The following is a 17,344-nucleotide window of genomic DNA, read 5'->3' on the forward strand; positions in this document are numbered from 1 at the left end:
TCTCTACTCCAAGTTTTGATTTTATAAAACATGGAGACTAAAGGTAAAATGAGGTCCTCAAAATGCTTATAGAAATGACAAATCTAACTCTCACTCCATATCTACTGTCATCAGTTAGATTACATCCACAGAGTCAACCAATGGACAACATTAATAACTCAGTCAAAAATTTAAGTGGGAGGGGAGGTAGACACACTTTAATTCTTATATTTGAAACATTCAACCACAACATTTAGTCTGTACAAAGCTATGGTTCACTTACACCTAAAATGATCTTCCATACACAACTGTAATACTGCAGGCAGCCGGCCTTCCCTGGTGCTGACTGTGTGCCAATTGCATACACGACTTCTGTGTGCTGCACACCTTCTACATTACCTTGGATCAGGTCTTGGCAATACCCTCTCTCACAGATCAGAGAGTCAAAGATTACAGAGTGCTCAAGTAATGTCTCCAAGAACATAATAATGAGTTCTTAGAATACTGCTTCTCACAGTCAAATCTAAAATGTACTGTAAATCCAAAATTCCTTCCTAGACTTATAGGGGTGACTATTTATAGAACTGAATTGACAATTTTAAAGATCAACCTCACTGCTTCAGAAGTGTACCTAGAATATATAGACACAGGGAATATTCTTCTGAGGCCTACAAAGATATTAAATAGCTAAAAGTTATATTAAACCTAGAATAGAATTTCAGATTTTAAAAATAACTTACCTTGGAACAAAGTACAACTAATTAACTACTCCATTTGGACATATCTTTTAACGATTGTCTTCATAAAACAAACTGTAGATCCCTATCTTCTCAAATACTTGCAAGTGAGCACTGTTTGATTTTCTTATGAACTGAGATATTAGAGACTGATATGCAATTTCTTCTGTCTGTATTTTGTACCTTTCCTAACTCCCATGTTTTTAAAGTCCTCATGCTTTGAGACCAGGTAGTATTCTGGTAACAATTTTAATCAACAGGCCATCTTACTATCTTACTGTTCTCGAAACTCATAGAGAATCCATCACTAGTAGCTTTTCTATATACCAAAAACACGCATGCTGAGAAAGAGACCATGGAAACACTCCCACCCACAAGAGCCTCAAAAAAAAAAAAAAAAAAAAAAACTAGAAATAAACCTAAACAAGGATTTGAAAAAAGTCTATAATAAAAAAATCAAATTTCTGAATAAAAAAGATTGAAGATATCAGAAGAAGAAAGGGGGGATCTCCAATGGTCATGGACCAGTACAATAAATATTGTGAAAATGAACATCCTACCAAAGGCAACTTATAGATTCAACAAAACTCTAATCACAATAATATGCTTTGTAGAAAAAAGAAAAGAAATCCCTAAATTCATATAGAAGCACAGAAGACCCCAGATAGCCAGAACAGTACTGAACAAAAAGGTCACTTCTGGAGAGATTAGCGCACCAGGTTTCATGCTACACTGCACAGTTACAATAATAAAATCAGCATGGTACTATCACACAAATACACAAGTACATCAGCGGAATAAAACAGACCCAAGCACAAGTATAAGTGCAGCCATCTTGAACAGCTACTGTGGTAGTCTGAATAGGGTTGACTCCCATAGTCTCCTATATATTTAAATGCTTAGTCATGAGAGAGTGGCACTATTAGAGAATCACTGGAAAGACTGGAAGGTGTGACCTATTGGAGAGGGGTGGTCTTGCTGGAAGAAGTATGTCACTGGGAGTCTGGGCTTTGGGGATTCCAAAGCCCACACCAGGCCAACTTGCTCTGCTCAGCTATTTCTCCAGCATCACATTGCCATGACTGTTATAACTCCCTGCCAAAATAACAGACTAAGCTTCTCAAACAGTAAGCAAGCCCCAATTAAATATGATCCTGTGTAAGAGTTGCCTTGGTCACACAACAGTGACTAAGACAGTAACAAATGAGGAGAAGGAGGAAGGAGGAGGAGGAGGACATGGAGGAGGAGAAAGAAGCAGAAGCAGGAGGAGGAGGTGAAGGCAAAGAAAGAGAAAGAGGAGGAGGAGGAAGAGGAAGAGGAAGAGGAGGAGGAGGAGGAGGAGGAGGAGGAGGAGGAGGAGGAGGCGGCAGCATCGGAGAAACCACTGCCTGACACAGCCGATTGTTTGATGAATGAAGATGAATGAGCAGAAGTTTAAAACATTTAATCTACAAGAAAGTTTACAATCACTGCAAAAGAATATTACAGGAAGCATTAAAGGACTACTTTCAATATTGTGTTATGGAGAATAAGAAAGAGTTGGCATTCTTCTCTTTAAAAAGACACTGAAAACCAATGACACTGAAGTAGAAAGAAAAGCAAACGACCAGGAATAACAGCCTAAGGTGCTGTGTTTCCACAAGAAAACTACACTGGACTAGTCCCACTTCCCAGGGTAGCTCTGATTAAAGGAACAGCTCCTACCTAAAATTAGCTCTTGTCAGCTATTGTGTGCTCTGTGCTAATTTAAAAACATAGCTGGATACATCAAAGAGTAAACACCAAAGCCACAATATCTCTCTAAAAAGAAGGTAAACTGTGACTCTATGGGGATGCAAGGCCCTACCATCAGTCCAGGAGGTAAGTCAGTTCAGACCCTGCTTGTGCTAGTAAAGACAGTCACATCAGTCTAAGGAAGACAATGGCAAAAGGGCACTCATGGTCCTACCATGTGCCCAAACTCTGCCAGAATCAGCTAATAAACACAGATAAAACATTGTGGCTATGCATGAAATTTCGGAGAAGAGATCCAGTATGTATCTACTTTGTCGAGCTGTTGGAAGATTCATTTCAGTGCACTTCTATGCTAAATATCTTGCTGAGGACAGTGGTTGAAAACTATCAACCTAACAGTCATTACCCTGCTTTCTCTATTAAAAATCACAAGGTAGTAAAATGCTAATTTTTTAAATTTCTACTTTGTATTTTAAATGTATTATAACAGATACAAAAGAAAATGAAAAAACAGTTTCACAAAATAAATGACAAAAATTATATTTTAAAACCAATTCAACATATAAAGAACAGAATGTAAATATAAAATATCAAAGATAAAAGAATATACAAAAATGAGGAGTAGAAGAGCAAGTGCTATCTTGAAAGCTAAAGAGTGAGTTGATCATGCCATCAGCTCTTTAGGATGTTAACATCTGGAAAGTCAGAGATGATGACTACATGATGATAAGTCTATGTACATGACAATTTCAAAGGAGTTTATTATCCTCTAATGTTTTTATGAATATGCAAATTGAGAGCCATAAAATCCACACACTCAGTGATGACCTGTAAATTTATGAGTAGTATTACCTAATGACATGACAATTAATTAGAATATGGTAACCCAAATATTCCACTGAGAAACATTAAGGCAGTAACTGTGTATCTGTTTCCATTCTTTTCAAAGAGAAGAAAAACAATAGGCAGTGAATTGATCACTGAATATCCCATTCTTATTACAAAGCCAGAACTTGTTTTTCCTAACATAGAAAAATGTGGACAAAACCAGCCTAATATATCAGAGCCTTAATTAGAAAATGCAGGCAGTTAAGTTTGAACTAAACAAAATGTTCATAAAACTCTTAAAGGACTAAGCAGATAGTCTCTGGATGGCCTTCCCTTCAGTCTCTAGGCTACACTTTATCTCCGTATTTGCTCCTGTGAGGATTTTGTTCTCCTTCTAAGAAGGACCGAAGTACCCACACTTTGGTCTTCTTCTTCTTAAGTTTCATGTGGTCTGTGAATTGTATCTTGGTTATTTGGAGGTTTTAGGCTAATATCCACTTTTCAGTGAGTGCATACCATGTGTGTGTGCTGTCCCACCTGGGCATTCATTCCATATACAGTTACCAAACCCAGACACTATTGTGGATGCCAAGAAGTGCATGCTGAAAGGAGTTTGATATGGCTGTCTCCTGAGAAGCCCTGCCAGAGCATTACAAATACAGAGGTGGATGTTCATAGCCACCCATTGAACTGAGTGTGGGGTCCCCAATAGAGGAGTTAGAGAAAGGACTGAAGGAGCTGAAAGGGTTTGCAACCCCACAGAAAGAACAACAATATCAACCAACCAGACCCCTAAGAGCTTCCAGTGACTAAGCCATCAACAAAGGAGTACACATGGCTCCAGCTGCATAAGTTGTCAGATACCAATGGGAGGAGATGTCCTTGGTCCTATGAAGGCTCGATAGATGCCCCAGTGTAGGGAAACTGAGGGCAGGGAAGTGGGAGTGGGTGGGTGGGTGGAGGAACACCCTCATAGAAGCAGGGGGAAGGAGGATGGGATGGGGGTTTCAGAGGTGGAAGACCGGGAAAGGGGATGACATTTGAAGTGTAAATAAATAAAATATCCAATAAAAAGAAGAAAAGAGCCGGGCGTGGTGGCTCACGCCTTTAATCCCAGCACTTGGGAGGCAGAGGCAGGCGGATTTCTGAGTTCGAGGCCAGCCTGGTCTACAGAGTGAGTTCCAGGACAGCCAGGGCTATACAGAGAAACCCTGTCTCGAAAAACCAAAAAAAAAAAAAAAAAAAGAAAAAAAAAAAAAAAAAGAAGAAGAAAAGAAAAAAAAAAAGAACTCAGCAGATGTGGTTCAGGGCACTCTTCCTATCTGCCACAGGAATTATTTGCTATATGGTAAAAGATTAACAGCTAGTGTATCTCAAATTACTAAATTAAACTGTAAGTATTAATTTATATATATATATATATACATATATATATATATGTGTATGTATATTTAAAAAGAGACAACAACACTGAGCTACACAGTCACATCACATATCGTGAAAACTCAGTTATTGTTGCTAATTATCTAATATATTTGTTCATGATGAAGATTACTCTCCTTTAGTAACGGGAATTGAAAACAAGAAGTTTATTGAGCTCGGTAGGCAATAAAGACTGAAACGTAGAAAACAGAGGTCTGAACACCATTACGAATTTTAAACTGAATTGCGTTTCTGCACACAGTGTAGTCTCTTTTACCTTCCCATGGGTTAAAAAGTCGATTTACACTCAAATCTAAGAGGCAAATAGAAAAACAAATTAAGGGAGTAATGAAGATTAGCACTCCCAGCCCCGTCTCCTTGGCTGAGTGTCTGAGTAATAGTGCTCAAAAAGGGGGGGGGGGGACAGCCAAGAAACATAATCAGGATCAGGTGATTGCAAGGACTAGAGGACAATGTCCAGGTCTGGCGCAGGGCTGGAGCCACCTTCCCCTTACCTTGTATCTCAGGATCTCTGATGAGGAAGGTCCAGGGCTCAATGGTATAGAACATTTTTTAGAGAACTGGGGGTCAGACTCAGGCTCCAGCACACCCTCACAGTGGGGACACTCCATACTCTTATCCATCTCAAATCTTAACTAGTGCTAACAGTATGCAGGCAGAAGTCAGTGTGTCCACAGATCTTCCTGTCTGAGACAAAAGCAAGACAGAAAAGGCATGGGCCCTGATCTCCCATTTCACAGTGTCTCCTTCTGTTGGCAAGGCACTGTACCAGTCAGCTCTGGATCGAAGGAAACATGCAACCAACAAATGTTGGGGTTTTTTTGTTTTCTTTCATTTTCTTTGGATGGGAGCCCACGTGCATTAAATAAAGACCCATTATTTAAGACACAGACTATATTCTTATGATTTGAATAAAATAACTTATTTTCTTCCTCTACAACATACACAGGTCTTCCAACTGAATATGTAGGTCCATTTCAAAGTCCCCAGGAGCTTGCCAAACTGCCAAGTGTGTCTGGAAACAAACCTTCATGGACAGCTGGGCAAGGAAGCTCAGCTTTCAATCACCTTCTGCAATTTTCTATTATGGACGTATAACTCTCTAACACCTCCTAACTCTTCTAATCAAAAGTAAAGGAATAAACTATGTTCAGACAATCACTCATGTCTCATCAGATTTCAAATTTGCTTATGGTGAGAATATACTGAACCTGTTAGTACACGGTTATTCAAAGCCATGAAGCACTGGCTGTACAGAAGACTCTTTCTTGTTCAATATTCAATTCCAATGTGTGGTGACTGGATTGTAAAAGTACTGCATACAACAATTAGAGACCACACCGTGTTCTTGAAGCACACGCAGGGCACTCTTCTTTGTGGTGTGTGTGTGTGTGTGTGTGTGTGTGTGCGTGTGCGTGTGTGTGTCCTCGATAGCTGCATGCTTATAATCCCATTGCTTCTGCCAGGAGAGCACTAAGCTTCCACGTGTGCATCACCACCCTTGGCCAGAACAAGGTTTTAAGTGTAATAAAGTTCTTAAGTCTCCATGGAAACAAAGCAGGAAAAAAATATATATAAAGGCAATGAAGAAAGATCTTGGTTTGAAAACTTAGTTGGACCACAATTCTGACATAAACATTTCTCCTTTAAATTTTCCTCCTCTTTACAATTTAACATACTTGAAAGAAATAAGGCCAGGCCTGGTGACACATGCTGGCAATCCTGCCATTTGGTAGTAGTGGAGGAAATGTGAGTCCAAGACCAGCATGTGTCACCTTGTGACATCCTACATCAATCAAAGTAGAGTCTCCATTCTGTGCAATTCCACTACTTGACTGTGTGTCCAGTTTTTCACTTTACTGGACATAAAAACCACTCATGTTTACATCAGGCCTATCACAAACTCCTCAGTTTGTACTCCAATGGTGATTGGAGAACATAACGTTTCATAAAGTTTTCCATTAATAAATAACAGTAGGAAACAGGGTAGAAAGTTTTTTAGACCTAGCACTGTCCTGGCCATGAGCATTCTTCCATTGAATCCATCCCATTGGTCCTTGGACACTGCTTCTACTTCCTATCTGAGTTTATAGATGCTCAGGCTGTGGCACACAGAGGTTAGTAACTTCCCATGGCCACACCCTCACACTGAATCACTCTCATTGTCCCTGGGCACTGCTTCTACTTCCCATCTGAGTTTACAAATGCTGGGTCAGGACTGAAATCCAAAGCACTCTAGGCCATTTCTGTAACTCCCCTTCTCAGGTCAGGTCCCTTACACAAAGCACTGTTCCCAGAAGGAAGCCTCCAGATGCTCTCAATTGACTAATCCTCTTCTGCTAAGTTAGGATGAACTCAGGAACAGTACTGATATTTCTTGATATTCTCTGTTGGTCTCACATTTTTCTAGCTCATTTTAAACAAGTAAATTTGACTTCTAGATCTGAATAAATTTACTTACATTTTCCTATCTTTGTTGCTTACTTACAGTTGGTTCTATTTATTCATTTATTCTTTCAGTATTCAGTAAGGATTTATTAGGTGCCAGGCACTCACAAAGGCTCAAAATTTTCTCAAAAATCACAAAATTTTAAATCTGGAAGCAATCTTGGAGATAAAAATAAATGAAAATTAATATTTGCAGCCAGAAGTATAAATCTAGAGCAGCTATATTTGATTCTTAGTTTACTCCCAGAAGTAAGCTAGATCTGGCATTTCCTTTTGCATCATGTCTGCCCTCGGTTTTGTTTTCTATAAGTATAATAAGTATTTGAAATCACCTACATTGCTAAGCAGACCGTCTTTCAGATCATGTATAGACAGTAATCGTATGAATGATGCACTAGTTCCCAGTTGCTAAAACAAAGGCCATAGATTTAATGAGTTAGACATCTATAATTTCACATTTCTGAAGGTTAAGCATTGTTTTCCTTCTAAATCTAAACAAGTTTGGGGGCCATGCTAGAAGTGTATTTCCCAGTCCAATGGTAACTTAGCACACTATAACCTTCAATAAATATTCCTGTCAACCTCTTTTCTAAAACCCAAATAGACTGCTCTCTGGATACTGTTGTCTTTGCAGAGACTCTGGAAATAGGCATGATTCTGTTGCTTGAAAATGCTCCCTTTCCCTTAGAAAAGTATTTTATATAAATATTCAATGACTCTTTCTTACCAAAAATTCTAATAGTCCATCCAAAATTTTAAAAACCTATTTAATTACTGAGTCTACATAGTAAATCCTAAAGAAGGCAGAGCAAACGGCAGTAAATAAAGTGACAGTGTCTGTCTTCTCAAATCTGGGCATAAATAGGTATTATGGGGAAAAATATACAAAGTAAATACACATACACACCTAAACAAATAAGTTAACACATGCATCAATGCACATATTAGTGTTTAATCCATGAAAATGCTAAGACTTGTTGACTATTTTGTTTAAAAAAAAAATGGTAGTTACCGTAACTGTTGCAGTAACAGCATTAGTAGCTGATACCATGTAAAGAAAGACAATGGGTATCAGGTACAATGATGAGGGTACGGTATGCAGGGCCAGAAGTAGGCTCATTATAGCAATGAATCCCAAGAAATCTCTTAAGGAATGAATGGCCTCTGAGATGCAAATTGAAACTATATAGGGATGCCAGTCAGTCAGATGGTTAGGAGAGAGGGGAGAGGGGAGAGGGGAGAGGGGGAGAGGGGGAGAGGGGGAGAGGGGGAGAGGGGGAGAGGGGAGAGGGGGAAGAGGGGAGAGGAGAGGAGAGGAGAGGAGAGGAGAAGAGAGGAGAAGAGAGGAGAAGAGAGGAGAAGAGAGGAGAAGAGAGGAGAAGAGAGGAGAAGAGAGGAGAAGAGAGGAGAAGAGAGGAGAAGAGAGGAGAAGAGAGGAGAAGAGAGGAGAAGAGAGGAGAAGAGAGGAGAAGAGAGGAGAAGAGAGGAGAAGAGAGGAGAAGAGAGGAGAAGAGAGGAGAAGAGAGGAGAAGAGAGGAGAAGAGAGGAGAAGAGAGGAGAAGAGAGGAGAAGAGAGGAGAAGAGAGGAGAAGAGAGGAGAAGAGAGGAGAAGAGAGGAGAAGAGAGGAGAAGAGAGGAGAAGAGAGGAGAAGAGAGGAGAAGAGAGAAGAGAGGAGAAGAGAGGAGAAGAGAGGAGAAGAGAAGAGAAGAGAGGAGAAGAGAGGAGAAGAGAGGAGAAGAGAGGAGAAGAGAGGAGAAGAGAGGAGAAGAGAGGAGGAGAGAGAAGAGAAGAGAAGAGAAGAGAAGAGAAGAGAAGAGAAGAGAAGAGAAGAGAAGAGAAGAGAAGAGAAGAGGAGAGGAGAGGAGAGGAGAGGAGACTGATAAGGATGCACAGGATTTGTCTACAGTTGGTGAGTGGGCAAATTGGTACAGCTACTATGAAAATCAGTGTGGTGGCTCATCCAAAACCTAGAGCTACCTATAAATACATACCACTGTTGGGCATACACTCAGAGGACTCTGTCCAGCTGCAGGGACACTTGCTTATCCCTGTTCATCAGTACTCTATGCACAGCAGCCAGGCACTGGAAATAGCCTGCAACTGCTGTCAGATAATGAAAATTCCTATACTATACACTGCAGCATTTTATTCAACTGTATAGAACTGAGACTTGCAGATTAATGGATGTAACTCTAAAAAATATTTTGAGTGAGGTAATTCTAGACTCACAGCACCAAATGTTATATGTTCTCACTCACATGTAGACCTTAGTGTGAAATTCTTAGATTTGTTTGCTTGTTTAATTTGTAGTCTCCATGGAATCTATGAAACCAGAGAGGGGTGGTTAGGGAGGGAAGCAGACCTTAAGAGAAGGGGAAGAAGCGAGCAGATGTAACATAAAGAGTGAAGGAGGATGGTGAGAAGCAGGTTAGGAGGAGACAGGTGGGAAAGTAGGGAAGAAAACGGGACATAACTACCACTAAAGATGTCTGGAAAATCCATGTGGAATTACTTTTCATACAAAAAAGTTTAATGGCAATTGCCCTTCACAAGGGATAGGTATCTTCCCGGAAGCCATTGACTTATAAAAAGGGGCAGTGCCGAGTGCCAATTCTCCCCTTAGATTGCTGAGGTCAGGATGAATTAGAGACCCCTTCCCAGAATAAATTGTTGCCATTGTCCTTCAACACCCATGAGAACATGATAATAAGACATAACTGAGGAAGACATTACACAGTGGTCACAGGACATGAAGACATCAAGTCCATACCATTCCCTGCTGTCTAGCCTTCACAATATCACAGGGTAGCTAAAGGAGAAAAGCTGCCAACCAATTTACCCAGTTGTGAATCCTGAAGTTGCAATAACCACTGGCATGCATGCTATTCCCATGGGTGCAACTGTGGCACAAATGCAGGGGGAATATCTGGATTCTTTCTGCTGGACTTAATGTCTGCTCCATAGGGGACCATCTGTCAGATACTGTAAAGATGACCAAGACTTGCTGGGAATCCCATAGGTGAGCCCAGCACTGTTATCTTGTTAAATCGCGTAAATATCAAACTGTTCTCTATTCCTATCCCTATATGCATAGATCAGTACAGCTTGCAGACTTCAGAGAAACTGCTATGGGTAATGGACAACAGTTCATGCAGACACACAGAGCTGGAGCCATAAGTTGGAGAATAAGTGTCTAGGAACACACAGCCCTAAATGGAACCTCTATGTCATATCCATCCTGTCAATCCTCAGGGAAGATGGGAGGGAACCAACATCTTCTGGTCAGGACAGGATCGCTGCTCTCAGGAACTCCTTCCCCTGTGGCTGCCTAGACAGACCTGTGCACACTCAAGACAATCACCATTGCAGCATGAAGTATGGATCATTAGTCTTGGTCCAACCTGAGGAGCTATCAACAGATGGTGGCTACAGGGAGAGAAGCATCAGGTTTTTTTTTTTTTTCCCCATAAGTGATTTCTTGGATGTCAGTCATTCTCCAATGGATCACTTACATCCATAATCATGGATACAGTCAGGATTGTAAACTTCATACTAGTTAGAAAGGTGCCACTGAAGGCCACATACTGAGGCCACTCTATATAGAAAATGAAATGCAGGAAGGGCAAAGCAGCACATGGTGAGACTCATCTTTCGGTGGGTTTTACCCGTGTCATCCCAGTGGAGATGCTGACCAAAGGTTAGGTTGGAGTGGAATGTGCAGGTAACATATCAAAAACTTGCCTGCACTGCATATGAGACTTAGAGAACACTGAATATTAAGTGAGTCTTCCATTTTGGTTTGAATAGTTGATTGAGGTGGCAGGTTATCACATTTATATAGAATGAAAGCCTGTCTGGCTGGCAGAATGGGTAACTCATATTTAAGACAATTTAAGACAACTATGGAATGAATTGTTCAAGTTCTAGGCCAGCGCTCATAAATTAAGTGTATTAAAAGTGTTTTAGCCGTGAAATGAACTGCCATACATACATGGCATACATGGAATAACTAATTTAAAATAAGAATAAAGCATTAGATCTTCATACTGTAAAACTAAATAGCAAGGTAGTGACCTCTGGTAGGCATAATAAAAACAGAGCACCTCCACATACATTTCAAAACCAATATGCATTTGCTTTATTTTTTTTTTTTATTTTTTTTTTTTATTACATATTTTCCTCAATTACATTTCCAATACTATCCCAAAAGTCCCCCATAGCGCCCCCCACTTCCCTACCCACCCATTCCCATTCTTTTGGCCCTGGCATTCCCCTATATTGGGGCATATAAAGTTTGCAAGTCCAATGGGCCTCTCTTTCCATTGATGGCCGACTAGGCCATCTTTCGATACATATGCAGCTAGAGACAAGAGCTCCAGGGTTCTGGTTAGTACATTATGTTGTTCCAACAATAGGGTTGCAGATCCCTTTAGCTCCTTGGGTACTTTCTCTAGCTTCTCCATTGGGAGCCCTGTGATACATCCAATAGCTGACTGTGAACATCCACTCCTGTGTTTGCTAGGCCCCGGCATCATCTCACAAGAGACAGCTATATTTGGGTCCTTTCAGCAAAATCTTGCTAGTGTATGCAATGGTGTCAGCGTTTAGAAGCTGATTATGGGACGGATCCCTGGATACAGCAGTCTCTAAATGGTCCATCCTTTCATATTTTTTAAAAGTAAGGGGAGATGCTTCAATTCCAGATGTTCTGACACTGAGCTCCACCTGCTGGTGATTTCATAGCTTTATTTATTACACCAGTAAAAGGACTGAAGTATGTTAGTGGAGAATGTAGGCTTCAACATTAAAGAAAGGTTTCTAAAAATTAGGAGATGCTACGATAACATTTTCTTTTACTTACACAGACTAGTGAACTTATGCATATGCAAGGATTGAAATAAACATTTTTATATATAACTTTATTAAACTGTCAAAACAATTGTGTAATGCTTCCAGAACTTGCCGCTTCTAATTAACAAGGAATCTTACTTACTTCAGAGAGGTTTCATAGCTCACCCTGTGGTCATACGTTTAGATGCATTGTCAGACTCTGCGAGTTCAACCAAGCCAGGATAAAATATAACTTTACACTAGAAAACTGATGAATTTCCACAATCTCCTCAAATTTAAAGGCTTTTTTGCTGAAATGTAACATCTCAGTAAGACATTTGTATTAAAAATGCTGCTGGGTAGCAAAGTGGCCACCACATGGTAAAGAGTAACTGAAAGCATGAGCCTTTTCCTTAGCAACTTTGTTCAATTGAAAATCAATGCAAAAAAAAAAAAAAAAAGAAAATCAATGCAATCTAATAGGAGGCTCTGGATATCTCCAAGTACTAATGAAGAAAATTATTTATCAAATAATCTCTTTAGAAATTTAAATATTTGAACTGTGATTGATATATAAAAATTTGCTTAGAAAAATCTTCCCCCCAAAATGAAACATAAAATAGCAAAATGATCTGAAATTCACTTATGTTTAAAATCTTAAAAGATACATTAAGACTGATTTCCTACACATGCAACAAAGAAATTCATAAAGTGAAATTAGAACTAAATAGAAATGACACATTACATAAAATACATCATAAAGTGAAGGCCAACGGTGAAAAATCAGACTGAAATTTTCCATTCAGCCACCATCAGTAACAACATATTTTAATCTGAACAATGAAAAAATTAGAATAGTTTTATAGAACAAATTTTCTACAAACATAAATTATTTTTAATATTAAAATACTACCCCCCCAAAAATTTTAAAGATAACAAAGATGTTTGGGGTGGAGGGAACCCTAAGAAATTGACCAGTAACTATCCATCACACATTCAGCTTGCAGCTAAGAGAAGTGGTATTAAAACAAAATTTGGGGCTGGGGCAGTTTCTGTCTAGCTTTGGTCTGAGACAGAATTGTGTGGAGCTGTGACCTGGTCCTGAGTTCCCGAAGCCATCATTACCATCTGAGGAGTAGCTGGAAATGTGGGCCAGCACCCTTGTACCTGGCCTAAAGGAAAACTCAAACACACCCATGTTGTCTCCTGCTCTAAGTGTAGACTACATTGTAAAATGAAGGAAGCTGACTGGCGCATTCTTCATCCCAAAGAGCTGATTCTGGTGTCATGTTCTCCTCTTCTGCTAAGGGATTCTAGATTTTGTGTTAGAAGGTTTTATGAATCACATTCCTACATTAGCTGCTGTGGTATTACCAAGGGTCACACAGCATGTGTGTGACAGCTGTCCCACAAGTGTCAGTGGGACAGCTACACATTTAATTAAGGCTAAATGCAATGAAACCTTCCTCTCCTGCAATGTGAACATACCTTCTTTCACTTAAGGCTGTGTGACTTCAGCTTCCATTGTATTTTTACCTTTGAGATACCTACAAAGTAATGGCCCACATGGTGCAAGATCATAACCACACACTCAGGCCACAGTCTACCATAGTAACCACACACTAAGGGCACAGTCTACCATAGTAACCACATACTCAGGGCACAGTCTAACATAGTAACCACACACTCAGGGCACAGTCTACGATAGTAACCACATACTCAAGGCACAGTCTAACATAGTAACCACACAAGCAGGTTACAGTCTACCATAGTAACCACACAAGCAGGCCACAGTCTACCATAGTAACCACACAAGCAGGTTACAGTCTACCATAGTAACCACACAAGCAGGCCACAGTCTACCATAATAACCACATACTCAGGGCACAGTCTACCATAGTAACCACACACTCAGGGCACAGTTACCATAGTAACCACACATGCAGGGCACAGTCTATCATAGCAACCACATAAGCAGGTCATAGTCTTCCATAGTAACCACACATGCAGGGCACAATCTATCACAATAACCATACATGCAGAATATAGTCTACCATAGTAACCACACATGTAGAGACCACAGTCCACTACAGTTTTTGTGTGGTCTTGATATCTGGTTACAATCTCTATTTTTCCTGGTTGTAATTTTATATTCTGCTGTATTTAGCTACCTCAAGTAGTCTGTAGACTAAGGCAAGAAGTAACTGTTAATTAACAGTGGTTACAGCAAGACAAAGGCCTTGCAATGTGAAGCTTCATAAGGCCAGAGCTACCAAAGGTCCTACTAAGCACTGATGACAAAGGCTGAGTCACCACAGCTGCACTATGCCCCCTGTTTCTCTCCTACCTGCAGCCATGGCACTGAACTGCCTTTCTTAGAAATGATAAACTGAAACTCTGAACATCACCACTTTCACAACTCTACCCAATCAGCTAATGGATTCATGAACACTGGAACATTCCCATGTTTGCTAACCCCAAATCAAATTGCACGGCATGCTTGGCACACTGTCACTGATGTTTCTGGCTCAGGGAAATGGGAAAAAAGCAATATTCCCACAGATCAGCCAAGAATCCCATAAGAAATGGCACAATTAAATTAGGTTTTCATATTCCTATAAAAAGGAAAAAGGCAGAACTTAATGTGGGCAGACCAGGCTGGTTTTATTCTCCATCTACCAGATCCTTAAGTACTTGCACTAATTATCCCATCATCATAAAAGCATAGTATGACTTCCAAAATAGAAACAATTATAGTTTAATTCCATAGTGCAACTTTCTAAATTGTAATGAGCAACCACTAAATTAAAATGAGACCTCTAAATTGTATGCTGTCATCAAATGCTAGCAAGTGTGTAGGCATTAATTTCTGTTGGTACATACACTGGTGAAAAATCTGAATCTACCTATCTGTATAATACACTATACCTGTATAATCTTACATTTCTTTAAAATACAGAAAACGCTCATGGCGTGTGCCCAAGAATTTTTCTGATGAAGTAAGTTTTTCTCATACTAACACAAGTATCCAAGTGAAAGACAACAGTAAATATCCTATCCACTGCATCATACAGGAAAGCATGATCAAAGCCACAAAAGAGCCCAGGTTTACTCAATCTTATTAGATATCATACAAGAATCAAATCCTTGAAAACAAGATAAAATAATAAGGAAAGTGATTACAGCTAAATAAAATCTATATAATTCTATTATACACAAGCCAAAACAAAAAAACGTATCTCAGTGTTTTCATGATGATCTGAATTCAGCTTAAGTCATCTAAGCATAAGTGAGCAAGATACAAGTCACCAATGTTCTCCTCACCTGTACTGGGGGGCTTGATCAATGACAAAGATACTGAATGTTTTATGACCAATAAAAGGTTTATAAGATTAAAATACATAGATCTGTAATAGTTGAACCTTGCTAACAATTTACAACACCAAAATTAATAGATCAGTAATAGTTTAACACTGCTAACATAGGCTATATCTGAAAACCAATGATATAATTTTTGACAAATTTAAGTAACTATATACAAAAATATAGAGATGAAGAAAGTCTACATTGATTTGTAGCATTCCTTAACCCCATGAATGCCACAATAGATCATAACATCTCAAATTTCTTTTTATTTTCTACTTTCCTTTCTGCTACTGCAAAAATAACACATGATCAAAATCAGCTTAGAGGAGAAAAACAGGTATCTGACCGATCCCTCCAGGATAAAACCTACCAGAATCGGTGAGGGAAGGAAGAAGTGGTGCTGCTGACTCGCTCCCTGGAGCACTTGCTCAGGCTCACATCCAACCAGACTCTGTTTCTAGTGCAAGCCTACCTGCCTAACAGTTGGGTTCACCAGCCTCTCTCAATAACCAAGACAACCCCACAGACATGCCCACAGGCCCATGTAATCCAGGCAGAGCCTCAGTCCAGGCTTTCCTCTTAAGAGTATCCAGGTTCTATCAAGTTACTAACCAAAGCTAGGGAAGACAAAGCCCTGCAGTATTATCTATATTTTCCATTTCATTTTATCATATTAAATATTTTCCAATAAATCTTTGGAATACAACATTAATTTAGTATCAGCTGAGCAATCCCATATAGATAGATTTTCTTAAAACTGCAATTTATCTCTTGGCCTACAACTTGAACCAAACAGGAGACTGGATTTTCTTAAATAGATAAATCACAAATTGTTGCTATAGGATAGATTTTATTGAATTATAAAACAAAAGTGTTGACTCCTGTGAGTTATCCCATCAATTACGTTTAGTACTTGTAATTGATACTGCATACATAATTAGTGCCTATTGCTACAGACTCCTTCCTCCTAAAATTTCAATTTTAAAATCTAACAAAGTTCTTGCTATGAAACCCAGGCCTACCTGCCTTTAGCTCATGGTTCTGCTGATTCGGTGTCCTAGATGCTAGCCTCACGAGTGTTTATCACACCTGACTTATGCCTAGTCATGCTTAAGAAGAAACCAACAAAGAAAGAAATGAGACAATGAACTACCAATACCAATGTTTGCGTAACTGGTTATTTAGAAAGACTAAGTCAGGTGACCCAAAGCAACTTGTAAACAACTTAAGCTCTACCTTGAAAATGCCTTCATCACTGTCCCCTTACCCAGTCTCCTTTCCACTCAGCTCTCCCAGATCTCTGGGCAGATCCTGCTTCATCAGGGACACCTTCCTTTACTTCTCTCCACACAAACACATCACTCACACCCCTCTTCTACCACTAATTGCTATATTTTCCCCAAAGAACTTACTACCAGACGTATGCCATGTTGAATTGCTTACGTGCTGTCTCTACCAGTGACAGAAAAAGACCCTGACAGAACTGTGATGATTCGAATGAGAGATGCTCTCCACAGCGCACAGATGTAAACACTCGACCTCCGAGTGGTAGCACTGTTTGGAACGTTATGAACCCTTTAGGAGACGGATCCTTGCTGGAGAAAGTAAAAGTCACTGGGGGCCAACGACAGTAAACAATGTGATCAGTTTACAGCTCCAGCCATGTCTTTCCCATCTATTGCTTTTCTATGGGCATTATCTCAAGACAGAAAAGTTACAAATACAAATACAATAAAAATTATGTGTATTTTGCTCATGGATGTACTGTAAAGCTCTAAAATCGCTGTTTTAGTTTCTGTTTTAGTTTTGGATGGTTCTTTTAGTTTCTTTTTGTTACTATGATAAAATACCTTGATAAAAACTAACTTTGGGGAAAGGAATTCCTCTCAATCCCAGATTTTAGTCCATTACTGAGGAAAGTCACAGCAGCAGAGCTGGAGAGAGCTGGCCACATCATACCACAGTGAGTAGAAAGACA

General features: G+C 39.6%; 1 protein-coding gene across 7 annotated transcripts in view; it reads right to left on the reverse strand.

The window, feature by feature from the left end:
• The window catches only part of Fer (FER tyrosine kinase), a 279,057-nt gene that overhangs the window by 182,882 nt on the left and 78,831 nt on the right, over window positions 1–17,344 (reverse strand). For 3 of the 7 annotated variants that reach the window (XM_085833133.1, XM_085833131.1, XM_085833132.1), the window contains exon 2: window positions 5,216–5,408. The exons of the other annotated variants lie outside the window; for them this stretch is intronic. In XM_085833133.1, the coding sequence (XP_085689259.1) occupies window positions 5,216–5,344 (129 nt within the window). In that variant the 5' untranslated portion in view covers window positions 5,345–5,408. The remainder of the gene's footprint in view (window positions 1–5,215; window positions 5,409–17,344) is intronic. 7 annotated transcript variants of the gene reach the window in all.

This window comes from Mus caroli, unplaced genomic scaffold, assembly GCF_978045245.1.
Source record: "Mus caroli unplaced genomic scaffold, Mus_caroli_1 scaffold_18, whole genome shotgun sequence".
Lineage (NCBI taxonomy): Eukaryota > Metazoa > Chordata > Mammalia > Rodentia > Muridae > Mus > Mus caroli.